Genomic DNA, 13,607 nt, shown 5'->3' with positions numbered 1-13,607 from the left:
GTAACACCTTCTCTGCATTGCCTCTGTGGTTTACAGAGGTGTGGTGGGATGCAAAATGGGCCTGGAGTTACTGGGTCAGAGCCACAACAGCAGGCTCAAATGGAAAGCAGGCTACTGCAGGTTGCGGTCAGCAGGGAATTGCAGCTCCTGTAGAAGGACGTGGCTTAGCCAGCACAGCCTTAAGTATTCCCTGATGGTATTCCCCAGTAGGTCTCATGCATCTCCAGGCCAAGATTAAAATTGTTTCCTGGCAGGTTGCTCAGCTCCTGCATTGGACGACTGTTAACTCTCCTGTGTGAAATTGCCCTCGTGAGTTTGGGAAGTGCTGGGTAGGTATTTTTCCTCCTGAACCACCAAATTACCTCAGCCAGTCTTCAGCTCTGGAAGGCTGTTTGAATCCTTTGGTTTCCTAATTCAGTGTACCAGGGTCCATCTATTTCACAGCAGATCTACAAAGGGGTGTCAGGACATCTGGTTCTCTGAATGTTACAGGCTCTCCTAAGGTGAACTGCTTTGACAGACCTTATGTGACATCTCCAACTGGCCCTGCAGAACTCACCAGTAGCAAGTTTGACTGTTTTGCAAATCTTGCCTCATGAGTCCTCTCAGTACTCAGGAGCCCTTTAGATAATTTCCACTGGCCCTTCAGGTTCAGCCGTGTGGAGCTCTCCAGAGAGAAACTCTTCAACAAGGTGTTCAGATGCGTAAAAGGAAGAAGTTCTTTGCTGTTGATGTGTCAAAGGAAGAGGTTCTTTGGTGTTCAGATGTGTCAAAGGAAGAGGTTCTTTGCTCCTGACAGAGGTACTTATCCTTGCTATGGAAACCTTTGCATTGGCACTCATAACTGATAAAGGTTTGTAATTATTGTAAGAATCCTAAACTATATGCTCCCTCTCCTTCCCCAAAATTAAACCTCTAGTAGATAGCTTTAAAACTATCCATTCAAATGCCTTTAAAAGTGAAAAAGGTGTAAGTTGTAATTATATGTGGGGTTTGCAAGGCTTTCAGTGTAAATTGGTCTGTGTCTGCATGTATTTTTGCCACCTCTGAAATGGCTTGGCCAGTTATCATCCAACATTCTTTCAGTTTAATAATAGTTATAATTTTAAAGTTCCAAGGCAGAGTCAATTTGGTTTTAAATGAGAGTGGAATTCAAAAGCAGGCATTAGGTAGAAACTTATGAATTCATGGTACTGAAAGTTCCTAATAGATTATGTAGCTTGACTATAGTTCCTATGGCTTATTTGCTACGGTATTTTTAGGGAAAATTTATGTGCATGACACTTCCTCTGACATGCTTTTCTCCATGTATTACCACTAACTTCACCACATTTGATTGAAGCATATTTACATAATATTTCTAAAAATCTCTCCCCCTAAAATTAATGATCCCCCCCATCCTGACCCCCCATCTGAAATTACAGACAAATAAAAACACTTTACAAAATGTTTTGACAAGAGTTGCTGAATTTTTTTCCTCTCCTTTTTGGGTCCTGATTCTAAAATGAGATGCACAAAGAGAAGAGGAGGTGGACTGGCTGATATTATTCATGCAGTGATCTGAAGAAAGTGACTTTAGCATGGAAGTGGCTTTAAACTTGGGCCTGAAATGTGCTGAAATTATCTCCTTGCTCATTGGATAGTCACTTTCTGAGAGGCAAAATAGCAGGGAGGAGATCAATGGCATCTCATCTAGCTTGACAGATAAGAGTTGTTATTTTCAGGTGAATATAAACATGAGAAGAAACCCTCGAAGCACATCCAGCCCTTCTCTGGCTCTTTGTGGCTGTGGCAGCAGTTACGAAAGCCAGTGATTTATTTTTCACTTGTAAATGTATGATAGGAAAACTTAAGAGAGGGAGAGATGAGTCATTATGGGTTCAGGAGTTTCTTCCCAGGGTTTGAAACAAACTTCCAGCAGCTGAGACCTTCAGCCTGGAGAATGAATCTTGAATTCAAAATGCCAAAATCTTTTGCCTTTTAATGCATCAGATCCTTTTCATTACTTATCCATGTGAGTTGGTCACAATGGGCCTGGTTCTTACCATGGTTGTCACTTCTAATGGAGTAGAGCGATTCACTGCTGAAACCAGGGTTTATACCAGTCTTAGTCTTGAACAGAATATGTCCCAATTTACCTTGTCTTTTCATCCAGTGCAGTCTGATAGCTGAGAAGTCACTATTAAAGATCTTTATAGTATTTTTATAGGTTTCTTTGTTGTTTTTCCATTAAAATTATTCTTTTAAAATGTTGTTCTTGCATATTTAGAAAAGTTGTGTGTTTTTTGCTAGTGTACATTGATTTTTGTAGTCCGCAATCTTGCTTTTGCAGTTACTGATTTAGTTCATTCATACCAGTAATAGTTTTCATAAATTCTTCAGGTGAAGCTGGCACATCAAACCTGTGCTTCAAAATCTCAAAACTTCATTTGTGCAAACTGGCAAAGCATATGGAAATAGTGTAGACCCTCACGTCCTGTCTGAACTTTGTCCCTGTGGGACAGGTGTGATCTCAGTTCAGATGATTTTGGTTGGATTGTCAGATCATAATTTTGTATAGAATTGCAGTGAAGTTATTCTGTATTTGTTGAGTATCTGTGTTGGCAAGTAAATAATGTGGAGCTTACATCTTTAGGGGCATTTTCAACTTGGATGTTATGTTCAACATAATATAGGTATTACATGTGGATGTTAGGCAAGAATTTGCCATAACTCCGTGTCTTTTGTGCCCTGGAAATCACAATCCCCTTTGCTATCCATGGAAAATCAAAAGAATAACAACTGTTTTTTCCTTTCTATCTCGTGCTTGAGCTTTCTTAGGAAGCAGGCATTTAGACACCCAGTCGGCATTAGTGGTGTCACAAGTCAGAGGATTGAGTAAAGAAGGCTGCATGCACAAACTCTAAGCAACTTAAACAGTGAGAAAGCTGCGCCCCAGCTTCACAGCAGGTGTTTGCCACTGCAAGCAAACAACGTGCTCCAGACCTCCCTGTGCTGTTAAGGGCAATCACACCTTTTTACTGGAAGCTGTGAAATGTTCTTGGATCTACCAGCCTTGACATCTCAGGCTCTGGGTCCTTTTGAACCACCTTCCACTCCCAAGTGGTTCATTTTTCATGGGAATAGGGCACATATTCAGCATTTTGCCAAGACAGATTCCAACAAGGCTCCAGGAGATCTTGAAAGTGGTTTATACTAGACCTGCACTTTGTCTTGTGGTCTAGTAAGGAAAGGAGCTTGTTTGCATGAATGTTTTCCTAGTTTGGCCAAAGGTTTCTAGAAGGAAGGACCTGCATCTTAAAAGCATTTTCTGCTTTTGTTTTGAACTCCTCAGAAAATGTTTCATTTTTCTCGACAAGCATGATAAGATTGATCACTGTACAGGGATGGAGCCTCAGTTGTTGAAAATGCAGTTGGTTATAGATTTACACGCATATTTTGCAAAAATACAAGAAGTTTAGTTGCCAGTAGTGTGACCAAGAAGAAAGTTTCACACAGCTTAATACCAGTGTGGTTTTTAACCTGTGGAAAATATACTGTTGTTACCTAGTTGGAATAGAGCCCTTGATGGGGACATCACAAATAGCATCATGTCTTTGGCTGCTTTATTGTGCACAATTCAATAATATGATCAAAGAAAGTTGACATTTAAATGGTGTGATAGGGCAAACAATTAGAGGGATTAGTTGGGTTTTTGATTAGTAATTATGTTGTTTCTCTTTTTGCAATCATATCCAAAACATCTGGCCTTCCTTAGCCAAAAGATGTGTTCTTTGAATTGTCAGGCACTAGGAGTGGAGCCTTTCCTGTTGCCCTGAGGTTGTGTTTAGGGTTGCGATCTCAAAGGCATGTCTCTGAAGGGTAATTAACAGCACAACTGCAGATAGCAGCTGGCCCCAGGCTGGTACATCCTTATCAGAAGAAACACATATGGTAGTATGGTTTGTAAAGCACGAGCACTTGTTTGCACAGAGAGCATCGTTCATCCACTGCAATCAGCCCCCTTTCTAATAAAGAAGGTACAACTGAAATTTTTTAATAGTGGTGTAGTTAAAAGGTAGCAGAGAGATAGGAGGGATTAGAGCCTCTTGGAGGATGGATGAAGAGTCTCCTCTTGACAGTGATGTCGCTGGTTTATTTCACATGGTTCAGACACCGGTGTTAATTGGCCACTGTAGTTTATTTGGAATAAAATTTCATTGCTTACCAAGCGAGGGTAACACATTTGCATGGAAGAAAATTCTAAATTAGCATAGGAGTAAAATCCAAGGTCCTCCCATTTCCAGTGCCGTGCTTAGTACCGAAGTTAAGCCTTCTTGCAAAATTGCCAATGGCTGCAGTAAGCCCACCCTTATCAAAACTAGCAAAAATGTTATCATCCATTTCCTCAGGTCACCTCATGCTGCTGCAAAGACTCTCTTTGTCGAGCACATTTCCAAATGGAAGTAACATAAGTTCATCCCTTAAAATGAGGTCATTGCCTCTCCCCACAACAAATGTTAGGCATGGTTAGCATCTTTTTGTTGGGACTCAAGCCAGAACGCATCCTGCTCTGGCACAATGGGAACCTGCTGGGGGTTTCCCTTCACAACAGCTACTGTTAAAGATGGAGTGAAAAACAAAACCCTGCTCCCAGTGTGAAAAAAAAGACTGGATTTTTAATCTGAAAAAGAGGCCACTGTAAGCACAACACAAAGGAAAGAGAGATGAGCTTAATAAAATACCACCAGTATGGGAGGAGGCCTGGGCACGTTAAAAATAACGGCCTTGCACTTTTGAGGGTTCACTCATGTGTTGTCTTATGGGAAATGTAATGTTTTCTTAAGGGATGCTCTCTTGTGCCATGGAAAAACCAGACCAGACCCTGGACTGACAGTCAGTAAGAAGTTGCTAATAGTTTTCATCTTTAGCCATGATAAATAATCTCCTTCTTCACTGGCAGCACTTAAAGAAGGAGAGTGAATATGTATTTGCTAGCATGAGTCAGCATCAGCATTTTCTGGAGGCTTAAGGTAATATCCAAGTGATTTAGGAGTATGTCTTTGTCGTAATAGAAATATTTTTAATTCATGTAGCTTTTCCCCAAAATGGGGAAACAGTTCTCAGGTCCCTGTGTACCACAGACTCTTCATCTTGTGGCAGGACTAGGGGACCATGAGGTAAAGAAGGTCTGGCAGACTGAGTGCTGCTGCCAGCACAGCTTGTTCAGCCTCTGCCCTTTCTGAGGTGTCCCTGGCTTGAATGTTGAAAATGAGCTCCAGACTGGAAAACCTCTTCTGTGCTACAGGCAGCCTGCAGTCTGCAAGCTCATCAGCCTGCTGTACATTAGAGAAGGGATTTTTCATAGCATCAACGTTAAAGGGAAATACACAAATCTAAAAGAAATACACATTGCATAAAAGCTGCCTTCATTAGCCAGTGGAGTACATTTGCACATTTCTTAAAACTAGAAACAGTCTCTTTTTCTTCCAATAAAGTATGGGGGGAGAGGGGAGAAATCTTTCCATCTGTGAATAGAAAGCTTGATACTATGCACTCACCAATACTGGTACTCCCATAAATCCACTGTTTATCAAATATTCTCTGAATAGCTATTTCAGAACTAAATGCTGTGCACGTGATCTGAAGTTTGTCTCTCCAAGAATTAAAACATTTGTAAAAACCTTGCTTTTTAATTTTAACCTGCATATAGAGTTTGAAGAGGTAGAAACCACAGGAGAAGCCCAAGAGGGAGCACGGAAAGGCTTTGGGGACGCAGCCTGACAACAGGGATCCAGTGCAAATGCACAGGAGGGGCTGCGATCTTCGTGGCTGACTGCAACAGCATCTGAGATTCAGGGTGCTTTGATGTGTGTCCCATGCTTGTTGTTCTCTTGATATTTGTCCAGACCGTGGAGAATCACAAGCCGATTTTCATCTTCATTTCATATTGTTATTGATCACAAAAACAGAGAAATGGATCTGAACTGGCTGCAAGCATCCAGAATGCTTCTCAGCAATACTGAGGTTTAATTAGTGAAGAATGAATGTCTTAGGTCTGGTGGGAGAATGTCCTGTAGACAGAGTGTCTGTGTCTATTCTCTCTGTGTGGGGTTCTTATTTTCAGATGCCAGCTAGTGTGGAAGGCGGGAGTGGGCACATGGAGAAGAAATGCCCAGAGAGGAGCACACGGGTGTCCTGGGCAATGGTTGGAAACCCAAAATCCTTTTCCCCCTACTGTGGTTTTTAATGCGTTTCATACAGCAGGTCCTTTATCAGTTTATAACATGGACCTCCAGGAATGATGGCAATCCAGATAAATAATTATTAACATTTTATTACACTCCTTTGATCTCTAAAATCCTCCACTGATTTGAGCCTAGTCCCTGGTGCTGGTTCTGTCTGTAATACTGAGGCAATTTACAGGCTCTAGCCGGGACTCCAAGAGGCTCTCTTTTTGAACAAAACAGTGTCAATTGCAAATAACATTTTTCTACTCTATTGAGGTATTTAAAAGAAAAACCAACAAATTTAGGCTTAAAATACAAATGTAAAGTCGGGAGATTTTGGATTCAGAAACATAAAAGTTTTGGATTTATGTTTTTGATCAATTCCTTATGTTTTGGATGAAAAGTGTTCATTGGTTCTTGTGGTTTTGGAAGTGACATGCCTTAACAAGGGAGAAAAAAGCTTGACAGTCTCTCTGAGCAGGTCTGAAGTAATGCCTTAGTTATAGGGGAAGTGGAAGCTGGCAGTGCTACTTTCAGAGAGGCTGAAACCGCTTTCAGTTTCCAAAAAGGTTGTCCCTGTTTTCTCTCTAATGTCACTGCTTGTTTCTGCTTATGGTAGAGGTGAAAATGGATGGAGAGACGCTCAGAAACCCTGTTGAACTTCTTGCACCCTCAGTCTGTTATCCCTCTGTGCAAATCTCAAAGCTCCTGTGCATGGTGGCCCAGAAAGGGTGAGCTAACCCCATCCGAGGGCTTGGGAGCATCAGCCAAGATCAGAAAAAACAAGTTTTCACCCTTCCTCAGAGCACAGGGATGTGTTACACCCTGTGTGCTAAGGCAGCTCGTGCCACTTCCACACATTGGCCCCAGTCATGTCCAGGTAACTGGAAACCAGTAAGGTGGAAACTGGAAGTGCCAGCTCAGACCAGCTGAACCCAGGGAGGGTTTGGGTTATCCTGGTGTGCTGTTCAAGGGAGCTTCTCTGGGTGCTTCCCCATTGCTGCTGTCATGCCTGCACGTGTCAGTGCTGCTTTTCCTGCACAGTGCTCTTGTGCTGGGAGCTGTCTGAGCACTGAGAGTCCAGGTTGACAGGTGACAGGATGCTGGGCCCAGCACCTCACCAGCCCCACTGGCTGCTAGTGTCAGTCATGTGTCTGGACACTTGTAGCTGTTTTGGAGTGAGTTTTGAGGGATGACTAGCAAAGGACATGCTGCTAGCTTGAGGGATTTCAGGAGTGGATTTGTGCATCACTTAGCAGCACCTGAGTTTGGTTTGAGACATTTTCATATGGCCTCAGGCTGGGACTGTGACCTGACCTTTATCCTTCCTCCTGTTAGTGAGTGCTTCCAAGAGTTGTTAAGTCTTCAGAACCCTTAAGCCCAAAAGTCATGCCCAAGTCTGTAAAAGACACAGGCTTTGCTCTCCCTCCACAGTGAAATTGCTGTTAGGGTTTAAGGTGATTATCAACTCTTTATCGCTCCTTTTGCCTCTGCCCCTCCATTTTGTTGGAGCAAATAGATAGGAAGGTGTCTGCAGAGGAGCAGTGTTCCTTGTCTCGCGTGTATTAATACAACTGGTGGAATATGATTTTCCAGAGCGAGCAGCTCTTGCACATCCCTTCCCCACCCAGGAGCAGCTGTAAACAGCTGATGTTAATTCTGGTCCCCCTGCTGACTGTGCCAAACTGAGATGCCATTACCCTCTGACAAAAAGGCTCCCGCTCTATTGAGTCCTCCCTCATACCTTTGGTAATGCTGATAAAATGCTGACCTGTTTTTTTACCCCAGTGACTGCTGTTGCTAAGCACTGAGAACATGACCTGTCTCCTGTAATAATCTGCATTGCACAACTCAGATGATCTCCCAAATCAAAGCAGCTCTCAAGGCAGCTTTTCCTCCTTATGGTCTTTATAGTTATGACTGTGTACTTTGCAGCAGCACCTTGTTTTTGAGAAAGCCTGACTGAACACCAGTATTTGGGGGCCGTTCTGTTGGAAGGACTTTGCAGAAGCTGGTTTGTAATGATCAGCGTGGCACGCTTGAAAAAGAATGATAAAGAGCAGGGAATGCTGTTAGATGGTGACTTATCACTGCAAAGTGGAGTGCAAAGTAGAGTGCAAAGTGTGCAAAACTCGGGAGAAAATGAGGAGTTCATAAGTAATGGTTTCCTCCTTAGAAGGAAGAGCTTGTTTTATTGGAAGTACTGGTAAAGTGGTCCTGTAGCTTGTATGGGTACAAGGGGGAAAGCGCTACCCACTTATCATTTTGCTGTCGTCCTGCCCAAGGTCGCTTCATCCTGCACGTGAAGGTGGCTTCTGATGGGCTTGGAGCAATGCTTGAACACAACATCCAGCTTGCAGTGGCTGTGTTGACAGGAGAGGAGAAAACTCTGTAGCAAATCCAGGAAAATAATTATTTGAGCAACAGATAGGTAACTGAGCTCTAGTGCCAGGGTGTTTTGTATTTCTCTTAGCAGTAACTGCCTTTATTGTTTAGTATAAAGGTAGTTGTTGCACTGTTTGAAAACATTAAAACATCTCAATGCACTGGTAGCTGCAGTGGTTTAAGCCTGGGATGAAATGATACTGAGAGGGAAAGAACCAAGACAATTCCTGCTTTACCAGTCTGGAAGAGGGCACAGAAATACATTGACTGCCCAAGATGCCAGGGAAAGCTGTGGCATAGATAAAATCAAAGATTGTGTGATTTGTCCCTCTTGAAAGCTAACCCAGTTCATTGCATTTGCTCCGAGGCAGGATCAGCATTATTTAAACTCTCCTCCATGGATATTTGCATAACTTGTTAAAACCCTCTGGGGATGGGACTTGCTCTCATTGATTCTGTCATGACTTAACCAACATTTCCACTGTCCTTACGTTCAAGCTGAAGTCATCATAAAGTAAATTTGCATAGGTATCTTTAATGCAAGGTCTGAAAAAAAGGAAAATTAGGTTTATGTAATAGCCTTGTACCTAGAGATTTCTGGCTTTTACACTGAATGTGGATAGGCATTGTCCAATAAAATGTGCCATAAAATGAAGATGAATGGAGAAGATAAACCAAAATGTTAGCAGACAGGACATTTTGAAATGTGCTCATTTGTAGAACCATGGGGTTTTTAATTCCACCACCCCAATCCTTCAAGGTTGAGTATTTTGATTTTTTTAAAAAATCTCTCAGATTAGTTCTCATGGTACTGGTTGGGTCTGTTCAGCTTGGACATTGCAGATGGTGTGGCACCTTTGGAAAGAGTGCTATGGTTTCCCTGCAGCCCAGTCCTGAGCTTCCCCATGGCTGTGCGCCACACTGGGTGCCAGAGGTGTCCCTGGCTGCTGCCCTTGCGTGTGAGACACTGCTCCATAATTCATGATCATGTGTGAAGTCAAGCCTGCTCGGGGTTTGACCCACATTTGAGAAGGTGGTTTGGGATCCTTTCATGTCTCGTTAAGTGGATGTACAATATGCTGTGTCATTAATTATTTCTTTGCTACCAAAATGTGTTTTTATACTGTGCCCTAATTTCTAATTGGACTTCTCCTTTTTTTCTTGTAGTCTGACACAAATGCAAGTTACCTGAGAGCAGCTCGAGCTGGCAACTTGGAAAAGGCTCTTGACTACTTAAAAAATGGAGTGGACATCAACATTTCAAATCAGGTTGAAGAATATTTTAGTCAAGTTTGCTGGATAAATACCTTTCTTGCTGTTTCTCAGATTTCTCATTATATTTGCACTTCATGTCAAAGACAACTTACGTGTTTTTTGATGAACCATGTTTACATATCCAGTTAATTTTTTTATATTTTTAAACCCTTTACCAAGACACGATTTTACTTGCACTTGGAGAATGTGCTACCTTATCTCTCATTCCATTTGTATTGCATTAGATCATGAACAACACACAGAATTTGAGACCCCAGAGCCAGTATATCTTGATTTAATTCCTACTCTGTCCTTATAATCTAGTTCTTGTAAAGTTTACCTAAGTGTAGTTTTTGTAAGCAGTCCTCTCAGTGGGCTAGGCATAATTTGTCCCCTCTTATGCTTGGTAAGCTAGAAAACACTTGGTAATCCTTCTAATTGCTTTTCTTTTTTCCCCCTCTCTTTCTTTAAATCAGAATGGGTTGAATGCTCTCCATCTCGCTTCCAAAGAAGGGCACGTAGAGGTTGTCTCTGAGTTGATCCAGCGAGGTGCCAGTGTGGATGCAGCCACAAAGGTCAGTCAGGCCTATCTGCTTGTTCCCTTGCTCACACCGCTGGCCTGGGCACGAGGTGTTGGCCAAGTGATTACAGACTGCTGCAGCAGCAATTGCCCATTTTCCACTGCTGGGTGGGGGACGATCTCAATAAGTGTTTAATAGAAACAGTTATGTGTGATAGTAGATGATAGTAAATGTCACAGATTGCTAAGGAGGAAATTTACAGAACAAACTGTATATTCCTGCTTTGGTTTCTGTCCGTGCCTTGTCTTCTAGAATAATACAGCCATTCAGCAAGAAATACTATTTTCTAAAGTGACAGATGTTCTTGATTGTTTTGTTATGTATTCAAGCTCAGGTTTTGTACTCTTTTCAAATGTCACCGTCTCTAATTCCAGAAAGGAAACACAGCATTGCACATAGCATCCCTCGCTGGACAAGCAGAAGTCGTCAAAGTGTTGGTTACAAATCGGGCCAATGTCAATGCACAGTCTCAGGTAAAGCCACGAGTCCCTGTTTGCTACTACCAACAACTTTGCTGACATTAAAATTGTTCTTCTCTTAGAAACTCTGATATTAGAAAACGTATTTGGTAGATCTTACTGTGCTAATGTTGGCTCTTGAAAATAAGGTTGATAGTCAGTGAGACCAACCTCAGATCTGCCCCAGGAGTGTCCTACGAGCTGCTACTTCTTAGAGCTGGGAGAGAACAGATAGAACAGGGGAGTGGGAGAGAATGTGTTCAGAGGGATCCTGTTTCACATAATTCACTGTCTCAGGCTTAGTTGAGCCCATCCCCTTTCCTTGCACATGGAAGTACTGCAGGTATATGCAGAGCTTGTAAGTTTGGTTCAAGTCCTTTGAAAAAATGTTTAGGTCAGTTACAGAGAATTTGAAATGAGAGAAAGCAGTGCTGATGCTACAAGCAAAGCAGTAAAACAAAACAGAAAAACTCAGGCTCAAAAAATGCCTGAACCTCAGATTGTTGAAAGTCATGTGGCTGTGCCAGCGGTGTGCTGCGTGCCACCCCATTCCTGCTGTCCCTCCTCAGGGGCTGGCAGGCAGTGTCAGAGAAGAGACAGTCTTCTCATCTGGCCCAGGATCACCATTATTCTGTATTATAAAGATGTGGGCATGAAAAAAAATGTTTGTTTAAAAAGTTACATTTTAAAGAAGGAGGGTGGGGGTTTTTTATTGGTCTTTCAAATAATAGGAACAAAATGCTTAATGGGGTCTTTCAAGAATGTTAGTTATTTGTGGTCTATATTTCATATTTTTTTTCACCTGAACAAAAGAAATAAATGATTCAGTTCTTTCCTACTCTTTTATGCTAGCTTGATACAGCACTATTTAGTTCCAGGAACCATTTAACATAAATTCAAAGAGAACAACAACAACACGAAGTATTTTTAGGTAAAAATCTCCCATTGTTGTTAAGAAGTAGAACAAAGCAGAAATATTTGCCATGGTTTTCACGTTAAAGAAATTAAGATGGGATTGATAGGATCTTTTCTGCTTGTGTTTGAGAACTTGTGCATTCAACCCTGAAACTAAAAATAATCTGAGATTGTAAACATCTTATATAACTGCATTGTCCATACACCCTAAGGTTTTGCCACATGTTACTCTTACTTTGCTAACATACCAGAATTAAAGATTTATTTCTCCCCCATCCCGTTATGGAGACCTTTGATGTCTTTACTTGGAACACCCATGTAACGCATCTCTTGGCTGTTCCACGTCAATACCAGGCAGACAGCCCAGCTGGGATTCAGCTTTGGAGGAGGTCCCTGGTGCTTTCTGTTACCAAGCTGCCCTGCACCAGCTTGATCTGTGGCACCGAGCTTCACTTGAGCTTTGCCTGCACTTTCCTTGCTTACAATGCCTTTCCTTGCCTTCTTTAACCAAATCTTCCTCTCTGAAAAAATCCCCAAAACAAGCCATAAATTTGTTCTGGGACTGAATTTTACACCTCTTCTAAGGGCTATTTATTACTGTTCAAGACAAAATGTTTTTTACAGACTTGTGGCTGTCTGGCAATTCCAGCCCCTTTTTAAAGAGAGAAGCAGATGTAAAGTATGGGGTGAAAAGGTATTTAAAACCCTACAAAAACTTAACATAGAAGAAAAGGTTCTGTTCTGCCTCTAAATGCTAGTAATATTTGGTTTTGAGAATTTTTGCCTATTAATTATTTCATGGAGCTAAAAATTAGGTAGTGTTTCCTGCTTCCTTTCTAATTGCAAATGTTTGAAGCTAAAAAATTAATCTTTGTTTCCAGCTGAGTTAGTAAATAGATATAGAATATGCCATGAAATGATAGGGACAAATGGCAGGCTGCTGTTCACCGTAATAACTTGTAGTGTGACATACGAGGCACCTTAGCAAGTGCTTCCTGGCTTCTCTGTTTTTTAATTAAGGAGAATTTTGACTGTATAGTAATTGAGCTGTTGAACCCCTCTTCTGGGGAGTGCATTAACACATTTCTAACTCTGGGCTTGGGCTCTGTGGGCCCTTCAGTGCCTGCTTTGTGCTTTCCTGAACAGAGGCCAAAATATCAAACCCCTGGAACAGCAGCAAGCCCTGCCGCCTGTGCAGGCTGTGTAAACATGTGGCTTCACAGCTGCTCGGTGCCTTGCTGGTGGCAAAGCTCCTCTTGGATCAAAGATCCATTTCCTCTCCAGCTGTCCTTTGTTGCCACCTCCTCTTTGTCCCCGCTGCCAGCCCCACCGCGTGCTTGGCCTCGGGTCACCTGTGCCCGGTGCTGGAAGCGTGCCCTGCCCCTGTGCCCCTCTGCTGTGACAGTCAGGTGTCTCTCAGCTGTTCCACAGCCACAGCTCAGCCTAATTTCACTGCCAGAGCTCTGAGGCTGTGGTCTCCCTCCACGTCTCTCCATGGCTCAGAACGGTGAGGTTTTTCCTTTGATGTAAACATATGGCCAAACTCCTCTCAGCTCGTCTGTTTTCGGCCCCAATGGTTTTCTGCAAATTCTAGGTCAGTGTCCTGTGTAACTGTAGCAGAGATGTCGGAAATTCTCAGAACAAAAGGTAAAAAATATGTTACCTTAATATTAATCCCAAAAACTTCGTTTTCTGACAGGCTGTGACCTGTTTATGGTTAAGACAAAGACAAAAGCATTGACTGTAAGAGAAAGGCATTCACCAAAGAATGAGTTAAGCTCTGCTGCCTCTAATACTTGTATTGC

The 13,607-nt window shown here is 42.3% G+C and overlaps 1 protein-coding gene across 10 annotated transcripts in view; it reads left to right on the top strand.

The window, feature by feature from the left end:
- Positions 1–13,607, top strand: part of ANK3 (ankyrin 3) — a 291,984-nt gene that overhangs the window by 142,395 nt on the left and 135,982 nt on the right. For all 10 annotated transcript variants that reach the window (XM_066191661.1, XM_066191669.1, XM_066191663.1 and 7 more), the window contains exons 2-4: positions 9,762–9,863; positions 10,325–10,423; positions 10,804–10,902. In XM_066191661.1, the coding sequence (XP_066047758.1) occupies positions 9,762–9,863; positions 10,325–10,423; positions 10,804–10,902 (300 nt within the window). The remainder of the gene's footprint in view (positions 1–9,761; positions 9,864–10,324; positions 10,424–10,803; positions 10,903–13,607) is intronic.

This window comes from Chamaea fasciata, unplaced genomic scaffold, assembly GCF_029207755.1.
Source record: "Chamaea fasciata isolate MVZ Bird 193981 ecotype frontalis unplaced genomic scaffold, bChaFas1.0.hap1 SCAF_9, whole genome shotgun sequence".
In the NCBI taxonomy this organism is placed as follows: Eukaryota; Metazoa; Chordata; class Aves; order Passeriformes; family Sylviidae; genus Chamaea; species Chamaea fasciata.
The sequence above is the reverse complement of the archived record's forward strand: the minus strand, read 5'-3'. Positions and strand labels throughout refer to the sequence as shown.